Source organism: Hemiscyllium ocellatum, chromosome 4 (assembly GCF_020745735.1).
Source record: "Hemiscyllium ocellatum isolate sHemOce1 chromosome 4, sHemOce1.pat.X.cur, whole genome shotgun sequence".
Taxonomy (NCBI): Eukaryota; Metazoa; Chordata; class Chondrichthyes; order Orectolobiformes; family Hemiscylliidae; genus Hemiscyllium; species Hemiscyllium ocellatum.
In genome coordinates this window covers 134,889,867-134,912,280 of record NC_083404.1, presented here as the reverse complement: position 1 = coordinate 134,912,280, position 22,414 = coordinate 134,889,867, and the positions used below count along the sequence as shown (strand labels likewise).

Sequence of the window (22,414 nt, the reverse complement as noted above, 5' to 3'; positions counted from 1 at the left end):
ATCCAAACCTAATGCAGTCCTTCAGGATTTAACTCGTATTTGTTTATAGGTCAATTCAGATGCTATAAGGTACAGGTTTTTTGATAATTCAATCCAAATGATTACAATTCATTTGGATTGAATCCAATTGAAATTCACAACAAGCAGTTTAATCCAATTTTCAGAATATTTTATATTGCATAATCCAGACATACAGTAATGCCAAGACATGGAATTTCTTAATCCAATGTCATGCAACTGGAGTATTTGATTCAAGTCTTTTCTTGGTTGTTCTAGATTACTTTAATTGTCAGTTGCCACAAATCCAAATTTGTGTCTACATTTGAACAAGACTTCAGATTTTATAAAACATACACCTTTAACTTCACGATTAAAACCTGCATATCATAAGAGCAGTGAGCAGCTGCCAGTTCTCATAAACAAGGATATGACGATTAAGTGCCAATAGCATATTGATTAATCCAGACATCTTCTGATGACTAAACAACATGTACAAATTCTAACCATCTGCACATGGACAACTTTGCGTAGGTATTATTTTACTCACGAAGGAGAGTCAACTTTTCTACTTGAGACCGCTGGAGGAGACTACAACTAGGAGAATAAATAAAAAATAATTACAGATAAATCTAATAAGGACATCAATAGAATTTGTTTCCCAGATATTGGTTAGAGTGTGGAACCCGCACGTGAGGTAAAAGCTAAAGACAAAGCTGAAGCTTTTGCATTCAGCTTCAGCCAGAACAGCCAAGTGCACAATCCATCTTGGCCTCTGCCTGGGGTCCCTAATGTCAAAGAAGCTAGTCTTCAGCCACTTCAATTCACTCCATGTGATAGCTACAGTTCATGCCCAAATGCAGCAAGACCTGGACAATGTTCAGGTTTGGGATAACAAGTGACAAGTTACATTCATACCACACAAGTACCAGGCAATTACCTTTTCCAACAAGACACAATCTAATCGTTGGCCTTTGACATTCAATAGCTTGGAGAAAGTGAGGACTGCAGATTAGAGCTGAAAAATATGTTGCTGCAAAAGCGCAGCAGGTCAGGCAGCATCCAAGGAGCAGGAGAATCGACGTTTCGGGCAGAAGCCCTTCTTCAGGAATGAGAAAGGTGTGCCAAGCAGGCTAAGATAAAAGGTAGGGAGGAGGGACTTGGGGGAGGGACATCAGGAATGCGATAGGTGGAAGGAGGTTAAGGTGAGGGTGATAGGCTGGAGAGGGAGGTCGGCAAGAAGATTGCAGGTCAAAAAGGCAGTGCTGAGTCCGAGGGTTGGGACTGAGATAAGGTAGGGGGAAGGGAAATGAGGAAGCTGGAGAAATCTGTATTCATCCCTTGTGGTTGGAGGGTTCCTAGGCGGGAGATGAGGCACTCTTCCTCCAGGTGTCAAACAAAGAAACTTGGGAATCCTCATCCATGAATCACAAAAAGCTAGCATCCAAGTTCAGCGGATAATGAGAAAGACAAATGGAATGTTAGCTTTTATTTCGAGAGAATGAAGTATAAAAGTAAGAAGGTCTTGCTAAAACTATACAAGGCAGTAGTCAGGTTCCAGCTTGAATACTGTCACCAGTTCTGGGCCACTTACCTAAGCAAAAAATGCTGGTATTGGAGGCAGTCCAGAGAAGGTTCACCAGGCTGATGCCACGTATGGAGGGACTGTCTTATGAAGAGATTAAGTAGACTGGGCTTGTATTCATTAGAACTTTGCAGAAGTGGGTACTGCAGATGCTGGAGCTTAGAGTCAAGATTAGAGTGGTGCTGGAAAAGCACAGCAGGTCAGATAGCATCCAAGGAAAATCAGCGTTCCAGGCAAAAGCCCTTCATCAGCATCATTAGAACAATGACAGGTGACCTTATTGAAACATACAAGACATTTAGGGTCTTGACAGGGTAGATTTTCTAAACAGGTAGTTTAGAAACAGACAGCATAATCTCAGAATAAGTAGTTGTGCATTTAATACAAAGATGAAGAGGTGTTTATTCTCTCAGAGGGTAATGAATTTGTGAAATTATTTACTGCAGAGGGCCATTAAGGCAAGATGGTTAAGTACATTCAGGGTTGAGATAGATTTTTCATCATTAAGGGAATCAAAAGTTATAGGGAAAGAGCAAGATGGATTATCAGGTCAGCTATGATTGCACTTATGGCAGAACAGATTGGATAGGCTGAATTTCTTACTTCTGCTCCTACGTCTTATGGTCTTAGATAGTATTGCACTGCATTTGTTGCCCTTTTCTCTCTAGGTTATTTAGGTTCCAAGCTTGGAAGGTGTTATCTAAAGGGTTTTGGTAAGTCAAACAATGACAAACATGCTGCATTGTACATCAGTGAGGGAGGGTACAAATGTTAAAGGTGTTAGATAAGGCACCTATTAGTGGGTTGCTTTGACCTCTTGAACTTCTTGAGCTTTGTTGGAGCTGCACACACCAACCAAGTACAGGTCATTCTGATATAACACACATTTCGTCAAAGGGAACTCAGTGAGCGCAATTAACAAATTGGGATGCTGTTTCTAAAGCGTGAACTTTTAAAACATATTGGCTGTAATGCGATTGTATTGCCAACATTTTAAATGTGTTTCTGAAGAGTGATTTTTCTACAATGCGGGGTTGCACAAGAATGCAGTCATCACATTATAGAAAAACTAACTGTAGAAAGTATTCCATAACATGTCTGATCTGTGCATTTTGGGATGGTTATTATATCTCAGCCGATAGTTAGACTGTACAAGTCAGATCCCACAGTGAAAGCTGTCTCAATAGACGGTAAGTTTTATTTTATTTTTGCTATGGTAGTCACTCACTAAGCATATTCAGAAGGGATTGTCAATGTACTTTTAACAAAGTAATAAATATTTTACAAGTACAAAGAAGGGGAAAATATCATTAATATTGCGCCACATAAGAACTAATTGCAATTATCTTATTATAAATATCTGATATAGAGTTTCAAACCTTTTACCGTCAACAGGTAGTTAAAATTCAGTGAAAGGTCACCCAGGCTCCACTTTAAAGTTCCTTGTTCAGTTGGGGCAGTTATAATTGGTTTATGGAGCTTTTTTATTCCTGACTTCCAGAGCAAATCCATGACCATCCTCAGTTTCCATTAGTTTTCTGAAAATGGCGTTTTTAAAAACTCTTAGGCCAAAAGACTTTTTCCCAGCCCCGAGTTTTTTGGAGGCTGCTGAACTAGCAGAGCCTTTTTATTCTAACTGAACCTGGACACACTGTTTTATATTCTTGACATGGTTCTATTCTCCTGTGATATTGGACTTCTGTTGCTATGCAACAAGAGTATTATTTTTTCCTCTTCTTTGCTTCCAATGCAGTGAATTCTTCACATCAAGCTGTAAACTCTTAGTAACATGCATGTAACAGTAAATTTCAGACATCCAGCATCACTCACACAATAAATATAAAATGGAACTAAAACCAGATCTCCCTTTCTTAACACAGGAGAGAAATTCAAACTTAAGGCTGTATGGTTCTTCCACTTTTGGACAAAAGTTTCCAAATAGTAGTAATATTGTAACAAGAACTTTCACGATAATGTGGACAGGCTCTGAGGAGTCAGGTGGTAAGTTACTGCTGGCAGAATCCCCCAGCCTCTGGTTTGTTCTTGAAACCATAGTATTTATATGTCTAGTCCAGTTCAATTTCTGGTCATTGGTAAACATTAGGATATTGATAATTAAAGGTTCAGTGATGGGAATGCTATTGAGTATCAAGGGGCATTGGTTGGATTCTCTTTTGTTGGATTTAGTCGTTGGCTGGCAAGTAACATTTGTGCCACACATTAGCCCAAGCCAAAATGTTTAGCAGATCTTCTGCATTTGTACATTGACCACTTGCGGAATTGAATAGTGATGAACGATGTTGAACATTATGCCACCATCAGCAAATGCCTCTATGTCTGACTTAATGGTGGAAAGAGTAAATAAAGTAGCTAGAGATGATTAGGCCTTAGGCACTGCCCTAAGGAACTCCTGCAGTAATGTCCAGTGGGAACTGAGAAATAAGACAGGGATGATAACCTTATTGGATTTGTATTATACACCCCCGAATAGTCAGAGGGAAATTGAGAAACAAACTTGTAAGGAGATCTCAGCTATCTGTAAGAACAATAGGGTGATTATAGTAGGGGATTTTAACTTTCCAAACATAGACTGGGACTGCCAAGTGTCAAGGTTTAGATGGAGAGGAATTTGTTAAATGTGTACAAGAAATTCTTCTGAGTCAGTATGTGGATGTACCTACTAGAGAAGGTGCAAAACTAGTCCTACTCTTGGGAAATATGGCAGGGCAGGTGACTGAGGTGCCAATGGGAGAGCATTTTAGGGCCAGCAACCAAAATTCTGTTTGTTTTAAAAGAGTATTGGAGGAGGATAGACCAGATCTAAAAGTTGAAGTTCTAAATTGGAAAAAGGCCAATTTTGACGGTATTAGGCAAGAACTTTCGAAAGCTGACCGGGGGCAGATGTTTGCAGGTAAAGGGACGGCTGGAAAATGGGAAGCCTTCAGAAATGAGGTTACAAGATTCCAGAGAAAGTATAGTCCTGTTAGGGTGAAAGGAAACGCTGGTAGGTATAGGGAATGCTGGGATGACTAAAGAAATTGAGGGTTTGGTTAAGAAGATGAAGGAAGCGTATGTAAGGTATAGACAGGATAGATCAAGTGAATCCTTAGAACAGTATAAACGAAGTAGGAGTATACTTAAGAGGGAAATCAGGAGGGCAAAAAGGGGACATGAGATAGCTTTGGCAAATAGAATTAAGGAGGATCCAAAGAGTTTGTACAAATTCATTAAGGACGAAAGGGTAACAAGGGAGAGAATAGAGGCCCTCAAAGATCAGCAAGGCGGCCTTTGTGTGGAGCCACAGAAAATGGGGGAGATACTAAATGAGTATTTTGCATCAGTATTTACTGTGGAAAAGGATATGTAAGATATAGACTGTAGGGAAATAGATGGTGACATCTTGCAAAATGTCCAGATTACAGAGGAGGAAGTGATCGATATCCTGAAACGGGTAAAGGTGGATAAATCCCCAGGATGTGATATGGTGTACCTTCGAACTCTGTGAGAAGCTAGAGAATGATTTCTGGGCCTCTTGCTGAGATATATGTATCATCGATAGTCATAGGTGAGGTGCTGGAAGACTGGAGGTTGGCTAACGTGGTGCCACTGTTTAAGAAGGGTGGTAAAGACAAGCCAGAGAACTACAGACCAGTGAACCTGATGTCGGTGGTGGGCAAGTTGTTGGAGAGAATCCTGAGGGACAGGATGTACATGTATTTGGAAAGGCAAGGACTGATTTGGGATAGTCAACATGGCTTTGTGCATGGGGAGCCATGTCTCACAAACTTGATTGAGTTTTTTGAAGAAGTAACAAAGAGGGCAGAGCAGTAGATGTGATCTATATGGACTTCAGTAAGGCATTCAACAAGGTTCCCCATGGGAGACTGATTAGCAAGGTTAGATCTCACGGAATACAGGGAGAACTAGCCATTTTGATACAGAACTGGCTCAAAGATAGAAGACAGAGGGTGGTGGTGGAGGGTTGTTTTTCAGACTGGAGGCCTATGATCAGTGGAGTGCCACAAGGATCGGTGCTGGGCCCTCTACGTTTTGTCATTTACATAAATGATTTGGATGCGAGCATAAGATGTACAGTTAGTAAGTTTGCAGATGACACCAAAATTGGAGGTGTAGTGGACAGTGAAGATGGTTACCTCAGATTACAATTGGATCTTTTTGACCAGATGGGCTAATGGGCTGAGAAGTGGCAGATGGAGTTTAATTCAGATAAATGCGAGGTGCTGCATTTTGAGAAAGCAAATTTTAGCAGGACTTATACACTTAATGGTAAGGTCTGAGGGAGTGTTGCTGAACAAAGAGACCTTGGAATGCAGGTTCATTGCTCCTTGAAAGCGGTGTCGCAGGTAGATAGGATAGTATAGAAGGCATTTGGTATGCTTTCCTTTATTGATCAGAGTATTGAGTACAGGAGTTGGGAGGTCATGTTGAGGCTGTACAGGACATTGGTTAGGCCACTGTTGGAATATTGTGTGCAATTCTTGTCTCCTTCCTATCGGAAAGATGTTGTGAAACTTGAAAGGGTTCAAAAAAGACTTACAAGGATGTTATCAGGGTTGGAGGACTTGAGCTATAGGGAGAGGCTGAACAGATTGGGGCTGTTTTCCCTGAAGTGTCGGATGCTGAGGGTTGACCTTACAGAGGTTTACAAAATTATGAGGGGCATGGATAGGGTAAATAGGCAAAATCTTTTCCCTTTGTTCAGGGAGTCCAGAACTAGAGGGCATAGGTTTAGGGTGAGAGGGGAAAGATATAAAAGAGACCCACGGGGCAACTTTTTCACACAAAGGGTGGTATGTGTATGGAATGAGCTGCTAGAGCAAGTGCTGGGGGATGGTACATTTGCAACATTTAAGAGGCATTTGGATGGATATTTAAATAGGAAGGGTTTGGAGGAATATGGGCCGGGTGCTGGCAGGTGGGACTAGGTTTGGTTGGGATATCTGGTCGGCATGGACGGGTTGGACCAAATGGTCTGTTTCCATGCTATATATCTCTCTGACTCTATGGCTGAGATAGTTGGCCTCCAGCAATCCAAATATTATTCCTCTTTGCTAGGTATGACTACAATCAGAGTTTGCCCCTAGATTCCCTTGACTCTATTTTTCTTAGGGCTCTGATGCCATATTCAATCAAATGCACCCTTGTCAAAGCTAGTCACACCTACTTCTCCTCGCGTTCAGCTGATTTGCCAGTGTTAGGACTAATGACATGATTTAGTTGAGAACTGCACGAGCCTGGGAGAACCCAAACGGAGCTTCAGCATGCAGGTTATTGTTGAGTAAATGTCATTTGACATCTTGTCAACAACAATCTACCATGACATGCTGATGACTGGGAGTAATTTGATACAGCATTAACTGGCCAGGTTTTATTTGTCTTGTATTGTGAAAGGGTTCACCAAGGCAATTTCCAATATTGCTGGGTAGATACTAGTGTTGCAATTGTACTGGAACAGCCTGGCTAGGGGCCCAGTTCAATCTAGAGGGCAGGGCTTCAGTACAACTGAAGCCGAAGGGCCTGTTTCCACACTGTAGGGAATCTAATCAACCTTTCATTCTCTTACCAATCGAGAACCTATCTATCGCTATCTTAAATACATTCAATAACTTAGCCTCTACAGTCTTCTGCAGCAATCATTTCCGTAGACTTACCATCCTCTGGCTGAAGTAATTCCTCCTTATCTCAGTTCTAAAGGATCATTCATTCACTCTGAGGCTTTGCCCTCAAGACATCGGGAATATCTTCTCCACATTCACTCTGTACAGGTATCTCAGTATTCTGTAAGTTTCAATCAGATTCCACCCCTCATCCTTCTAAACCCTATCCAGTACAGATCCAGAGCGTTCAACACCTCGTCATATAATAAGCACTATCATTAAGAATGGGGCTACTTTGACCTTCGTCCCCTATTGAGTTGTTTAATTGTCCTCTGATATTTTCAATTGGGTGTGGCAAGACTGTAGAGGTAAGATCTTATTCTTTGATTGTGGGGATGTTTAGCTCTGCCTTAGCATACCAAAAGTTGCTTCTTGCAGTTTCATCAGGTTGACACTTTAGATATGACTGGTGCTGTTTCTGACTTGCCCACATGCAGTATTCATTACATCAGGATTAAACACCAGGCTTGGTGGTGGTGGTAGAATGACAGATATACCAGGCCATGAGCTTACATATTGTTGCTAATGTTACAACATGGGGTAAACCCCTCTGCTAATTTAAACCAGACACACAGAATACCTCACCTTGCACCGTAATCTGTGAAATGTCGAGTGGCAAAGAACTATCACAAATATCACTACCTAAAGACAAAATTTAACCATTTTATTCTTTAAGTCCAAAAGAGAACATTAGGCAACAACTATTTACAACTCCTTACTTTTAAACCTATCTTTTACCTCCCACTCTACAACACTAGTCTGATAATAAAAAACACAATTAAAATTTACAAAGAAAAATGACAATATAAAACCAGTTGTCATCTTCAGATGTCAAACTTTCTTTGTAGATTTCTCTAGGTTGGCTTTGAGGTTCGGCTGCACAAATTTCTTATGGACAGGTATCTTTCAGAGAGCTAGTTTGCTGGCAGCTGTTGATGCTTGTTAGCTTTTTGCTGTTCGCCCCCTAACTGTTCAAAATGTCCAATTTTATACCCCAAAACATCAGATCATTTAATTGGTTTGATGTCAGCCAAAACAGTAAAATTTAAAGTTGATTGGATTTTGGTATCTGGGGCATAATTTAAACTCATTGGCTGAATTTGAATTTGTTTTTGTACCATGGTAACACACCTCCAGCTATTTGTTTAAACCAAATGTTACATTTTTAAATCTTTTAGCACACTCTGTGCCTCTCTAGGTCCGTGCCAGCTTCCACTCTCTCTTAGAGGTACAGTCACACCTACACCTTCATAACACCTCCCTCGTTAAGAAAAAGTGAACCATCATAATGAAAAGATGGCTTTTTTCTCTATTTCGTCACCACTTTACCATGACACACATATAACTTTAATCTAAGTTCATATTAACTTCTTCCCACACATATATATAACATTGAATAGATACCAATCTCATCTATACTTTATCAGTTAAATCCACAATAATGCATCTGTGATTATATTCTTACCACCCACAACATGTACAATTTTTGAATTAAAAGTCTGTAAAATAAGACTCTAACGAAATAGTCTCATATTTTTGTTTTTAAAGCATTCTATGAATGTAAGATGATTGTGATCCATGTATACAACCATTTCTAACACATCGTTCGTGACGTACACCTTAAAATGTTGTAAGGCCAGTACCAAACTTAATAGTTCTTTCTCAGTCGGGGGGTTTTTCTTCTTGAGGATGTTGAGTTTCTTTGAAAGATAACCAACTTACAGTTCAATCCCATCATTGTCTTCTTGTAGCAGTACAGCCCCAACTCCTATGTCACCAGCATCACTGACAAGTTTGAAGGGTTTTGAAAAGTTTGGTGTAGCTAAGACTAGTGTGGTGGTTAACATTGCTTTTAAATGGTTGAATGCTTCTTGGCATTGTTCTGTCCACTAAAACTTTGTGTTTTTCTTCAGCAATTACACTTCTGAAGTTTGGAACAAACTTCTGATAGGATTCGCTTAGTCCCAAAATCGAAATGCACTTTCTTCGAGGTTGATCAAGGAAATTCCTCGATGGCCTTCACCTTTGTGTTCCGTGGGGTCAACCTTCCATGACTGATGTTATGTCCCAAGAATGTCACCTCTGCTTTCGTAAATTCAGTTTTGATGAAGTTTATTACCAGTTCTGCTTCTTATAATCATTCAAAGAACTCTGCCATCTGTACCATGTGATCTTTCCAGGACTTACTAAAGATCACTACATTGTCCAAATATACTACACAGTTGGTTAACCCAGCCACAACTCTGTTCATGGAATGTGGTGGGTGCATTCTTCATTCCAAAGTACATCACTTTGAATTGATATAGCCAATTTGGGTTACAAACGCAGAAATTTCTTTCGCCGGCTCTGATAAAGGTGCCTGCCTATAACCACGCACTAAGTCCAACATGGTGATATAATTGGCTTGTCCAACTTTCTCAAAACAGTTCTCCAATCTCAGTATTGGATGCAAGTCCGATTTTGTTACGGAGTTGACATTTCGATAATCCACGTAAAATCGTTGAGTCCCATCAGGTTTGGGAATTAAGACAATCAATGAACTCCACTTGGTCTGCCTTGGTTCAGTGATATCCTAGTTGAGCATGGCATCCACTTCCTTCTGGACCTGTCTGGCATTTAAAGGATTTATGCTGATGGGGGTGTTGTTTTGCCAAAATTGCATTCCCTACATCTACTTCATGTACAATACCATTAGTCCTCCCCATCTGATTCCGACATATGTCTTCATATTGCAATAACAGTTCAACTATGTTCTATGCTCCTGATACAAATAGTTTACTAACCTATCCCACTGCCCAAGAACTTCTTTATTTTTAACAAATTTTGAGGCACATCAAAATCCAAAACATCTGGACTTGAATCCTCACTCTGAGGGGCTGTAACTAACATCTGTTCCTCCAGTTCTTTCAGATAATAACCCTTAGGAATATCCTCTGCCTCCTTTTCGGGATACACATCCACATACATATCTTGTATCGCCTTGTCTTTCTGTTGCAAGTCCATCAGCCTTTCAGGACTAAACACTTCTGTCTGACTCTCTGCCTGTTCCGGTTTTCTTGCACCATTACGTCCTAACTGAACCTCACCTCCTTCATCTTTCTCTTTAGGCTTTGCTTCATGATATGAGTTATGACAGTGGGATCTTGTTACTACACAGTTGGGAAAGTACCAGAATATTTTTCTTTTAACTCCTCAGTTTTTCGGTCTTTCTTGGGCTTTTCCACATCAAGGGGTGTCACTCCCACCCTGAAGCCTGCTAAATCATTCCCAAGAACAAACTAGATTCCTGAATCTGATACTCTGTCAATCACTCCCACTGTGACTTCTCCAGTCTTAAGTTGGCACTTCAACCCTGAACTTACATGGGGGAATGCTAAATTTCTGTCCATCTAAATTACTACACTCTTGGGTCACAGATCAGGAAGAGTGCAAATTCACTCATCTCTTATTATTAGAGACTGGTTAGATCCTGTATCTCTCAAACTTATAACTTCTTTCCCTTTGCCCCTTGTTTTTTCTGAGTAAACTTTACCCACAAAGCGAATTCTTTATTGACATCAGGCACTAGCTCCATACCCAGCCCCTGCCTACACTGTGCGCTCTCCTGCAACTCCTCAGCTCTTCTTGGGGTTTTCTTTACTACTTTCACTAATGTCACTGGCTTAGCTTCTTTTCCACCTCTTTTCCCACACTGCCTTTCTTTCATGACCAACACTGTGACTGTATGTGTTCCATTTTCTGGCAGAGGAAACAACTTTTCCTTGTGCCCTTCTTAAACCACCGGCACTGTAATTTACTGTGTCCTAATCCATTACAGTGAAAACACCTGAGGCCTTTCACCTCCTTTACACCCTCTTGGGCTTCTTTTTTGACCTGTGGTAAACTCTTACCAGTGTTGTCTACTCTTCAATTTGTAGCGTACTCTCCTTCTCCCAACTTCTATCACTCAAAGGATGAAGTTCTTGCCAGAGGTTTGTCTTATGGATTAACATGAATGAATCTGCTAACTCTGCTGCCCTTCTCACTTTCTGAACTTTCTGTTTATCTATGTGAGTTCTTACCATCTCTGGAAGTGTGTTTTTAAACTCCTCCAGTAGAAAAATCTCTCTTAAAGCCTCAATGGTCTTATCTATTTTTAAGGCCATCAATCAAAATAACTATGTTTAATTCTTTCAAACTCAACATAAATTTGACCTGGTTCCTCCTTTATGTGTCGGAACTGCTGTCTATATGCTTCTGGTACCAATTCAGTTATCCTGGACGAGCCCCCAAAACTGTTATGACACGGGATAAATCTTCCTGCTAATTTAAACCAGACTCTCAGATTTTTTCACATTTAACAATCTTATTCTTTAAGTCCAAAATTGGACATTAGGCAACAACTTTTTACAACTCCTTTCTTAAACCAATCTTTTACCTCCCACTCTACAATACAGGTCCAATAAGAAAAATCCCAAATAAGATTTACAAAAAAAAATCATGTTTCAAAATCAGTTGTCGCCTTTGGATGTCAAAACTTTCTCTGTAGATTTCTCTAGGACTTCTTCGGGGTTCTGCTGCACGAATTTCTTATGGACAGGTACCTTTCAGAGAACTAGTTTGCTGGCAGCTGTTGATGCTTGGTAGCTCTTTGCTGTTAGCCCCCTAACTGTTCAAAATGTTTGACTTTATACCCCAAAAAATTAGTTCATTTCACTGGTTTGATGTCAGTAAAATTTAAAGTCAATTGGATTTTGTTATCTGGAGCATAGTTTAAACTCATTGGCTAATTTGAATTTGTTTTTGTACCATGGTAACCCACCTCCAGCTATTTGTTTAATCCAAATATTACATTTTTAAATCTTTTAGCACACTCTGTGCCTCTCTAGGTCTGTGCCAGCATCCACTCTCTCTTAAAGGTACAGTACACACCTGCACCTTCATATCACTAACTACAACTATATTGTTGCTAAAGGCCCACAGCAACTCATGGATTCCCAGTTTTGAACTGCTCAATCTATTTGAAATTGATTCATTCAATGCAGTGGTAGTGCCAAGGTATTCTCAATGTGAAGACAGCACTTTGGTTCTCCAAGGACTGTAAGGTTGGCTCTCTCCTATTCATACCATTGTAGACTAATGCACCTGTGAAGACCCCAGCCCAAAGGTCATTCTGACCTTGCAACCCTCTTCTACATGGTGCTCAACATAGAGAAATGATTAATCAATGACCAGGATTCTGTAGGTGGAAAATGAGCAAGAGGTGTCCTTGCTTATACTTGACTCGATACCATGAGACTCCACAGAGTCTGGACTACATGTTGAGGACTCCCTAGATAACCATTACTCGAACATATATCACTCTGCTACCATTTCTGGGAGGACTGTCCCGGGAAACATCCAGGGATGGTGAAGGTGGCATCTGAGATACTGTCGAGATATGATTCTGTAAGAATTACTATGCTAAGTTCTTGTTTAACTATCTGTGGAACAGCTCTCCCAATTTTGGCACAAGCCCCTATATGTTAATGCGTAGAATCTTGCAAGGTTGACAGGGCTGTATTGTCATTTCTGATGCTTTTGTTGATCCTAGGTGATTCAACTTTCACTTTTTCTGTCAGGAATAGGCAACAAATGTGCTATCAGTGACACTCACTTTCCGTGAATGAATAAACAAATGCACAGTTCCATTTAAGCCTTAAGTATTAGAAGGAGAAAGGAACAGTTGAACCTAGATCCTGAAAACAAATGATTTCTTCTTGGATGCTGGATTATACCAAGATCTGCTGCTGTCCAGTTAACACTTCATTTAAACTGGGAAATTAGAAATATTTTTCCTCGCAAACATAGTATTAGTACATCAAAAGTAGAAACTGAAATAAGACATTCAGTCTTTTGAAGCTGTTTTACTATTCAATAAGATCATTGCTGTTTTTTGATTTCTGAATTCCACATTCCACATTCCCAAATACCTCCAATAATCTCTTCCACAAGAATTCGTCTTTGCCTTAAAAATATTCAAGGCCCCTGGATGTAGGTTTGCTTGCTTTATTCGGAGGCTCGCTGAAGATGTTACCTAGTATGGTGACGAAAAGCCTGAAAACAAACCTTCAAGCTCAGCAAGCAAACCTACATCCAGAACCTCAACCTGAGCTACAAATCTTCTCAAAACTCACTAATTAGATGATCCCACTGCCACTACTTTCTGAGGCATGGAATTCAAAAGTTGCATAATTCTTTGAAAGAAAAATGTCTCCTCATCTCTTTCCAAAAAAGGGGAACCCCTAATTTTAAAACTGTGCTCCTTGTTATGTACTTATGAATGACCATCTTGTCAAAACTATTTAGAATGTTACATAATTCAACAAACTCACCTCTCACTCTTCTAAACTCCAGTGGAACCAAGCCCAGTCTGTCCAATATTTCCTCAGAAGACAACCTGCTCAATCTAGCTATCAATTTAGTAAACCTCTTCTGAACTGCCTCCATACTATTGTTCCTTAAATAAGGACACCACAACTGCACACAGAATTCAAGTGCCAATTCAATTCACTAGTGCCCTGTAACTGAGAGATACCATTCCTGTCATAATAAAGAACAGACTTTTCATTAACCTTCTTAATTACCACTGCATCCGCATACCAACCTTTCATGACTCATGCACTATAACACTCTACACCTTGGAATTCTGCAATCATTCTCTTTTAAATACTTTGTTTCTTTATAAGATTAGTTACTATAGATTTAAACTTCAAATTTTCTGCAGCAGTGCAGAAAAATCCTGTTGTATTGTTTAATATCATGGTGACACTGATAGCAACTGGATAAGTTGCCTTCATCCTTGACACCGATTTCACAAAGCTACAATAAATAGTATTTCTCAGGGAAAAGGCAGGAGATTGGCACAATGTTAAATGCTCAGAGAGCTACTGCAGACACAATGACTGAATGTCTCCTTTTACACTGCACCAATTCTGTGATTCCATTCACAGTAAAGTGAAGATGCCAAAGTCCGATCTCCTATGATAGATCCAAATACAAGGTTAGTACACAAGTATCTTTGGATACACATATGGTGCCCAAAGTCTTGCAACTGCAGATGTCTGGCCATCGAATAGTGGGTCTCTTCTGCTTGACCATGCAACAGTGTGGATCATAGCAAGGCCCAATTTCCTAACTTCCTTTGGTGCCTTTTGAATTGCACAGCTATTTGTTGCTTTACATGCTCATGGTCAGGCCCTGGGGGTTTATTTTGTGATTAAAGCTGCAATTAACTATGAATTATACTTAAACATTGCAACATAAAATGCATTTTCTGACATAAACTAACAAGGCAGTACTGAAAAGCTTCTGGATTAGTGGTACTGGAAGATCACAGCAGTTCAGGCAGCATCCAAAGTGCAGCGAAATCAACGTTTCGGGCAAAAGCCCTTCATCAGGAATAAAGGCAGAGTGCCTGAAGCGTGGAGAGATAAACTAGAGGAGGGTGGGGGTGGGGAGAAAGTAGCATAGAGTACAATGGGTGAGTGGGGGAGGGGATGAAGGTGATAGGTCATGGAGGAGAGGGTGGAGTGGATAGGTGGAAAAGAAGATAGGCAGGTAGGACAAGTCCAGACAAGTCATGGGGACAGTGCTGAGCTGGAAGTTTGGAATGAGGGTGAGGTGGGGGAAGGGGAAATGAGGAAACTGTTGAAGTCCATATTGATGCCCTGGGGTTGAAGTGTTCCGAGGCGGAAGATGAGGCATTCTTCCTCATCTGGGTGGCACAATGGCACAGTGGTTAGCACTGCTGCCTCACAGCGCAAGAGACCCGGGTTCATTTCCAGCCTCAGGCAACTGACTGTGTGGAGTTTGCACATTCTCCCCGTGTCTGCGTGGGTTTCCGCCAGGTGCTCCGGTTTCCTCCCGCAGTCCAAAGATTGCGGGTCAGGTGAATTGGCCATGCTAAATTGCTCGTAGTGTTAGGTAAGAGGTAAATGTAGGGGTATGGGTGGGTTGCACTTCGGCGGGTCGGTGTGGACTTGTTGGGCCGAAGGGCCTGTTTCCACACTGTAAGTAATCTAAAAAATCTTCCAGGTGTCTGGTGGTGAGGGAGCGGCAGTGAAGGAGGCCCAGGACCTCCATGTCCTTGCAGAGGGGGAGGGGGAGTTGAAATGTTGGGCCACGGGGCAGCGTGGTTGATTGGTGCGGGTGTCCCGGAGATGTTCCCTAAAGCGCTCTGCTAGGAGGCGCCCAGTCTCCCCAATGTAGAGGAGACTGCATCAGGAGCAACGGATGCAATAAATTATATTAGTGGATGTGCAGGTAAAACTTTGATGGATGTGGAAGGCTCCTTTAGGGCCTTGGATTGAGGTGAGGGAGGAGATGTGGACACAGGTTTTACAGTTCCTGTGGTGGCAGGGGAAAGTGCCAGGATGGGAGGGTGGATTGTAGGGGGGCGTGGACCTGACCAGGTAGTCACAGAGGGAACGGTCTTTGCGGAAGGCGGAAAGGGGTGGGGAGGGAAATATATCCCTGGTGGTGGGGTCTGTTTGGAGGTGGCAGAAATGTCGATGGATGATTTGGTTTATGCGAAGGTCTGTGGGGTGGAAGGTGAGCACCAGGAGCGTTCTGTCCTTGTTACAGTTGGAGGAGTGGGGTCCGAGAGCGGAGGTGCAGGATGTGGACGAGTTGTGTTGGAGGGCATCTTTAACCACGTGGGAAGGGAAATTGCAGTCTCTAAAGAAGGAGGCCATCTGGTGTGTTCTATGGTGGAACTGGTCCTCCTGGGAGCAGATACGGCGGAGGCGGAGGAATTGGGAATAGGGGATGGCATTTTTGCAAGAGGTGGGTGGGAAGAGGTGTAATCCAGGTAGCTGTGGGAGTCGATGGGTTTGTAAAAAATGTCAGTGTCAAGTCAGTCGTCATTAATGGAGATGGAGAGGTCCAGGAAGGGGAGGGAGGTGTCAGAGATGGTCCAGGTAAATTTAAGGTCAGGGTGGAATGTGTTGGTGAAGTTGATGAATTGCTCAACCATCTCGCGGAAGCATGAGGTGGCACCAATGCAGTCATCAATGTAGCGGAGGAAGAGGTGGGGAGTGGTGCCGGTGTAATTACGGAGGATCAACTGTTCTACGTAGCCAACAAAGAGGCCACGCCGCCCTACAACCCACCCTCCCATCCTGGCACTTTCCCCTGCCACCGCAGGAACTGTAAAACCTGTGCCCACACCTCCTCCCTCACCTCTATCCAAGGCCCTAAAGGAGCCCTCCACATTCATCAAAGTTTTACCTGCACATCCACTAATATCGTTTATTGTATCCGTTGCTCCCGATGCGGTCTAATCTGCATTGGGGAGACTGGGCACCTCCTAACAGAGCACTTTAGGGAACATCTCCGGGACACCCGCACCAATCAACCACACCGCCCCGTGGCCCAATATTTCAACTCCCCCTCCCACTCTGCTGACGACATGGAGGTCCTGGGCCTCCTTCACCACCACTCCCTCACCATCAGACGCCTGGAGGAAGAACGCCTCAACTTCCGCCTTGGAACACTTCAACCCCAGGGCATCAATGTGGACTTCAACAGTTTCCTCATTTCCCCTTCCCCACCTCACCCTAGTTCCAAACTTCCAGCTCAGCACTGTCCCCATGACTTGTCCGGACTTGTCCTACCTGCCTGTCTTCTTTTCCACCTAACCACTGCACCTCTCTTCCATGACCTATCACCTTCATCCCCTCCCCCACTCACCCATTGAACTCTATGCTACTCTCTCCCCACCCCCACCCTCCTCTAGCTTATCTCTCCACGCTTCAGGCTCGCTACCTTTATTCCTGATGAAGGGCTTTTGCCCGAAACGTCGATTTCGCTGCACTTTGGATGCTGCCTGAACTGCTGTGCTCTTCCAGCACCATTAATCCAGAATCTGGTTTCCAGCATCTGCAGTCATTGTTTTTACCCAGTACTGAAAAGGTGTTTTGTCAAACCTGCAAAAGCTGTGTTGCAGTAGTCCTTTGCTCTGGATTCTTCACTAGACACTTCTTGACAAAATCCGTGAACTCATCAGACCAAAGCTCTGGCTTCCGGAATGTAGGTGGTGGGTTGGTGGGAATCATAAAAATAGCCTATTTTTAAAAGAAAAGGAAGGGCGAAAATGAGTTGGACATGGAAATCAAAATCATCTGAGTTTTAAAGCAGTCAAATAAACAAATCCTTTTATTCACCTTCTCTATCTGACAGTAAATCTGATGTACACATTTTTTACCGATCTAGAATTTCTGTCAGGAATGAAGTTCAGGAAACTAGTCCATCTGCTACCAATGTAGTTACTTCCCATTAAATTTCCTCTATGCAAACTGAATCTCATTGAGCACTTCATACTTTATTTTATCTATTATTGTTTATCAGTCTCAAGAGAAGCTTTCCATTTTTGACCTGCTTAATGGAACCAAAGGCACTTCCTGACCAAACAGATAAAACCAAAAGACTGCTGTTTAGTGCCAGGATAATTTCCCACCTAAATAATTATTCTCAGTGGATCTCAGCCATTTGAAAACACACTTGCTGACTCAGCACTATCTCTATTTCTAAATATAATATATTCTGAATCCTCAATTTTTAACATTAATGTTTATCAACCACATATACTAAGGATATAAAATAATTTCCATGGTCTAATTTAAAATATCAACTGAGGTTAATGGTACAGACCAATTTCCACATAATTGTTCACTCCTATCCTGGCCAACTCACTGCCATTTGAGCCTCTAGCTGCAATGTTGTGATCATACTCTTTTCTATTAATCCTTTCAATAATATATTATGCTACATTTATTTAATCAAGCCTTGTCTCCAGGGAGAACAGTACCGACTTCTTAAAACAATTCTCATGATGTTGAGGTGGCTCATCACCTATAGTTTTCAATAGCTGAGCATGCTTGATGGGCAGAGTAACCTACTCCTGTATTGCCAGTGCAATTCGTAAAGCATTACATAGTTTTGTTCCTGAGCTATTCCCATAACCTAGAAATATCTAGAAATTTATCAATCTCTGCCTTGAATTTACCCAATTACTGAGCTTCCACGGCTCTCTGGGAAGGGAACTCCAAAGATTCACTATCCTCCAAGTGAAAAGCATTCTCTTCATCTCAGTCCTAAAATCACAAAATCATTATGATGCAGGAGGCCATTCAGCCCATTGTACCTACACTATCTCTAACATCTAGTCCAGCCTTATTACCTACAGCCAATCTCCTGCCTTTTTCCCATATCCCTACACACCATTACCAAGTGATAAACAATTCAATGCCCTCTGAATGCCTCAATTGAAGTTGACTTGACCATATTTCCAGGCAATGCATTTCATACCTTAACAATTTGTTGTGTGAAAAAGATTTTTCTCAAATCACCTTTGCTTTGTTTGCACATCACTTTAAATCTTTGCCCTCTTGATCGTTTCTTTTATAAGCATAAACAACTTCACACTATCTATTTTATCCAATCCGGTCATGATTTTGAAAACTTCACCGCCTTCTCATCAGGGGGAACATTCACAATGTCTTCAATCCATCCTCATGTACTGCTTCTGGACTCTGTCCAATGCATTTATATCTTTTCTAAAATGCATGATCCACAACTGCACACAATAAACCAGCTTAAGTCTCATGAGCATCTTCTACAAGTTCAACACCACTCCTTGTTCTTATACTGTTATTCTCCTAATTCTGGATTTGAGGTGCTGGAAGAGCACAGCAGTTCAGGCAGCATCCAAGGAGCAGCGAAATCGACGTTTCGGGCAAAAGCCCTTCATCAGGCTTGATGAAGGGCTTTTGCCCGAAACGCCGATTTCACTGTTCCTTGGATGCGGCCTGAACTGCTGTGCTCTTCCAGCACCACTAATCCAGAATCTGGTTTACAGCATCTGCAGTCATTGTTTTTACCTGTTATTCTCCTAAGTTCAGGGGTTCCTTACGTAGGGGTTGGGAGGACAAATGAAGTTCCAAATAGAAATCTTTATCAAAATGACTGCCATGAAGCTCTCACTTAGTCACAACTACTGTCTAATAGAAGGGTCTCAGCTTTCATAAGCGTCCACCCATCCTGTCACAGTTTTCACTAAGTGGTCATGACAATTCCCAAATCTTGATTTGGAAAGCAAGGCATCTTTACCTTTGTACTCAAATTCTCTTGTAATAATTGTCAACATACCATTTTTTGTCTTAGTTACTTGTTCAACCTGTATGTTAGTTTTCAATGACATATGATCAAGGACACCAAGCTCCCTTCAGAAATCAATACTGCGCAAGTACATCCTGTACAGCCACAATCATAGAGTCATATAGCATGGAAACAAACCAGTTGGGTTATGCCGAACACAATCCCAAACTAAATTAGTCCCACCTGCCTGCTCCTAGCCCATATCTCTCCAAGTCTTTTCTATTCATGTATCCATCCAAATGTCTTTTAAATGTTGTAACTGAACCTGCATCCACCACTTCCTCAGGAAATTCATTCCATACCCGAACGACTCTCTGCGTAAAAAATTTTTGAGTATTTTTTAAATCTCTCCCTTCTCACCTTAAAAAGGTGTCCCTGGTTTTGAAATTCCCATTTGGGGGCAAAGACAACTACCATCAACTCCATCTATACCTGTCATTATTTTATAAACTTTTATCAGGTCACCTCTCAACTTCCTATGCCCCATTGAAAAAGTCCCAGCCTTCTATACCCGGCATAGTTTTGTTCCTGCGCTATTCCCATAACCTAGAAATATCTAGAAATCTATCAATCTCTGCCCTGAATTTACCCAATTGCTGAGCTTCCACGGCTCTCTGGGAAGGGTACTCCAAAGATTCACTATCCTCCGAGTGAAAAGCATTCTCTTCATCTCAGTCCTAAAATCACAAAATCATTACGATGCAGGAAGCCATTCAGCCCATTGTACCTACACCATCTGTAATATCTAGTCTAGCCTTATTACCTACAGCCAATCTCCTGCCTTTTTCCCATATCCCTACACACCATTACCAAATGATAAACAATTCAATGCCCTCTGAATGCCTCAATTGAAGTTGACTTGACCATATTTCCAGGCAATGCATTTCATACCTTAACAATTTGTTGTGTGAAAATATTTTTCTCAAATCACCTTTGCTTTGGTAAATCCTGGTAAATCTCTTCCCAGCTTTCCAGTTACTGCCCCATTAGTCGACTCTCGATCATTTGTAAAGTGATGGAAGGTGTCATCAACAGTGCTATCAAGCAGCACCTGCTCAGCAATAACCTGCTCAGTGATGCCCAGTTTGTTTTCTGCCAGAGACACTCAGCTCCTGACCTCTTTACAGCTTTGGTTCAAACATGGACAAAAGAGATTATGTGGGAGTGACAGTCCTCGACATCAAGACTGCAGTTGACTGAGTATGGCATTAAGGAGCCCGAGCAAAACAGAAATCAATGGGCATCGGGGCAAACTCTTCTGTAGTTAGAGCCATACCTGACACATAGGAAGATGGTCATGGTTGTTGAAAGTCAGTCATCTCAACTCCAGGACATCCCTGCAGATGTTCATTAGGGTAGAGTCCTCGGCCTATCATCTTCAGCTGTTTCATCGATGACCATCCCTCCATCATAAGGTCAGAAGTGGGGAATGTTCGCCAATGATTGAACAATGTTCAGTACCATTCGCAACTTCTCAGACACTGAAGCAGTCCACGTTCAAATGCAATAAAATCTGGACAGAATCCAGGCTTGGGCTGACAAGTGGCACGTAAAATTCATGCCACCTCTTGACATTCAGTGGTGTTACCATCACTGAATCCACCACTATCAACACCTTGGCAGTCATCATTGATCAGAAACTTGACTGGAATTACCACATAAAAACAGTGGCTACAAGAGCAGGTCAGGGGCTTGGAATACTGCGCAAGTAACTCACATCCTGACTCCTCAAAGGCTGTCCACCATCTACAAGGTGCAAGTCAGGAATGCGATAGAATAATCCCCACTTGCCTGGATGAATGCAGCCCCAAAGACACTCAAAAAGCTCAACACCATTTGGGACAAAGCAGCCTGCTTGGTTGGTACCACATCCACAAACATCTGCTTTCTCCAACACGGAAGCTCAGGAGTAGCAGGGTGTACTATCTACAAGATGCACTGCAGGAATTCATCAAAAATCCTCAGACAGCACCTTCCAAACCCAAGATCATTTCCATGTAGAAGGGCAAGGACAGCAGACATATAGGAACCCCGCTATCCTCAAGCTCCCTTCCAAGCCACTCACCATCCTGACTTGGTAATATATCGCCATTCCTTCACTGTCACTCAGTCAAAATCCTGGAACTCCCACCCTAATGGCACTGTAGGTCAACCCATTAAGTAGACTGCAGTGGTTCAAGGAGGCAGCTCACCACTACCTTCTCAAGGGCAACTAGGGATGGGAATAAATGCTGGCTAGCCAATGATGCCACATCCCACTAAAAAATGAAAAAAAATTAAAAATCCCATAATATTTAAGAAATACCCTAGACCTCCAGCTCTCCTACCTGAACATATCCATCTTATCACTGATCATAGAAACTCTACAGTGTGGAAATAGGCTATTCATCCTATCAAGCCCACAGTGACCCTCCAAAGAGCATCCCACACAGACCCATACCCATACCCTACCCCTGTAACCTTGTCTTTCCCAAAGTTAACCCACCTAGCATGCACATCCTGGGACACTCTGGGCAATTTAGCACAGCCAATCCACCTAACATGCACATTTTTGGACTGTGGTAGGAAACTAGAGCATCCAGAGTAAACCCATGCATATTCCATCCAAAACCCTGTTGCTCAGTACACAATCATTTTTGTATAATTTTCACAATACAAATTCCCACTCAGTTTTGTGTCAATTACACTCAGCCAAATCTGCAATATAGATTATAAATAGTTGGAGGACAAGAACTGAACCATGCAATACCCTAATGGTCAAAGCCTGTCAACCTGCGAAAGACCCATTTATTCATATTCTCAGTTTCCTTTTTGTTAGTTTAAGACAGAGATGAAGAGCAATTACTCTGAGAGAAATGAATCTTTGGATTATTTACCATAGAGGGCTGTTGAGGCGAGGTCATTAAGTCTATTCAAGACTGAAATAGACAAATTTTTAATCATCAGGAAATCAAGGATAGGGTAAAGGCAGGAAAGT

General features: G+C 41.8%; 1 protein-coding gene across 2 annotated transcripts in view; it reads right to left on the bottom strand.

The window, feature by feature from the left end:
• The window catches only part of stk3 (serine/threonine kinase 3 (STE20 homolog, yeast)), a 448,082-nt gene that overhangs the window by 172,423 nt on the left and 253,245 nt on the right, over positions 1–22,414 (bottom strand). For both annotated transcript variants that reach the window (XM_060823879.1, XM_060823880.1), the window contains one exon: positions 17,208–17,345. In XM_060823879.1, coding sequence (XP_060679862.1) covers positions 17,208–17,345 — 138 coding nt within the window. The remainder of the gene's footprint in view (positions 1–17,207; positions 17,346–22,414) is intronic.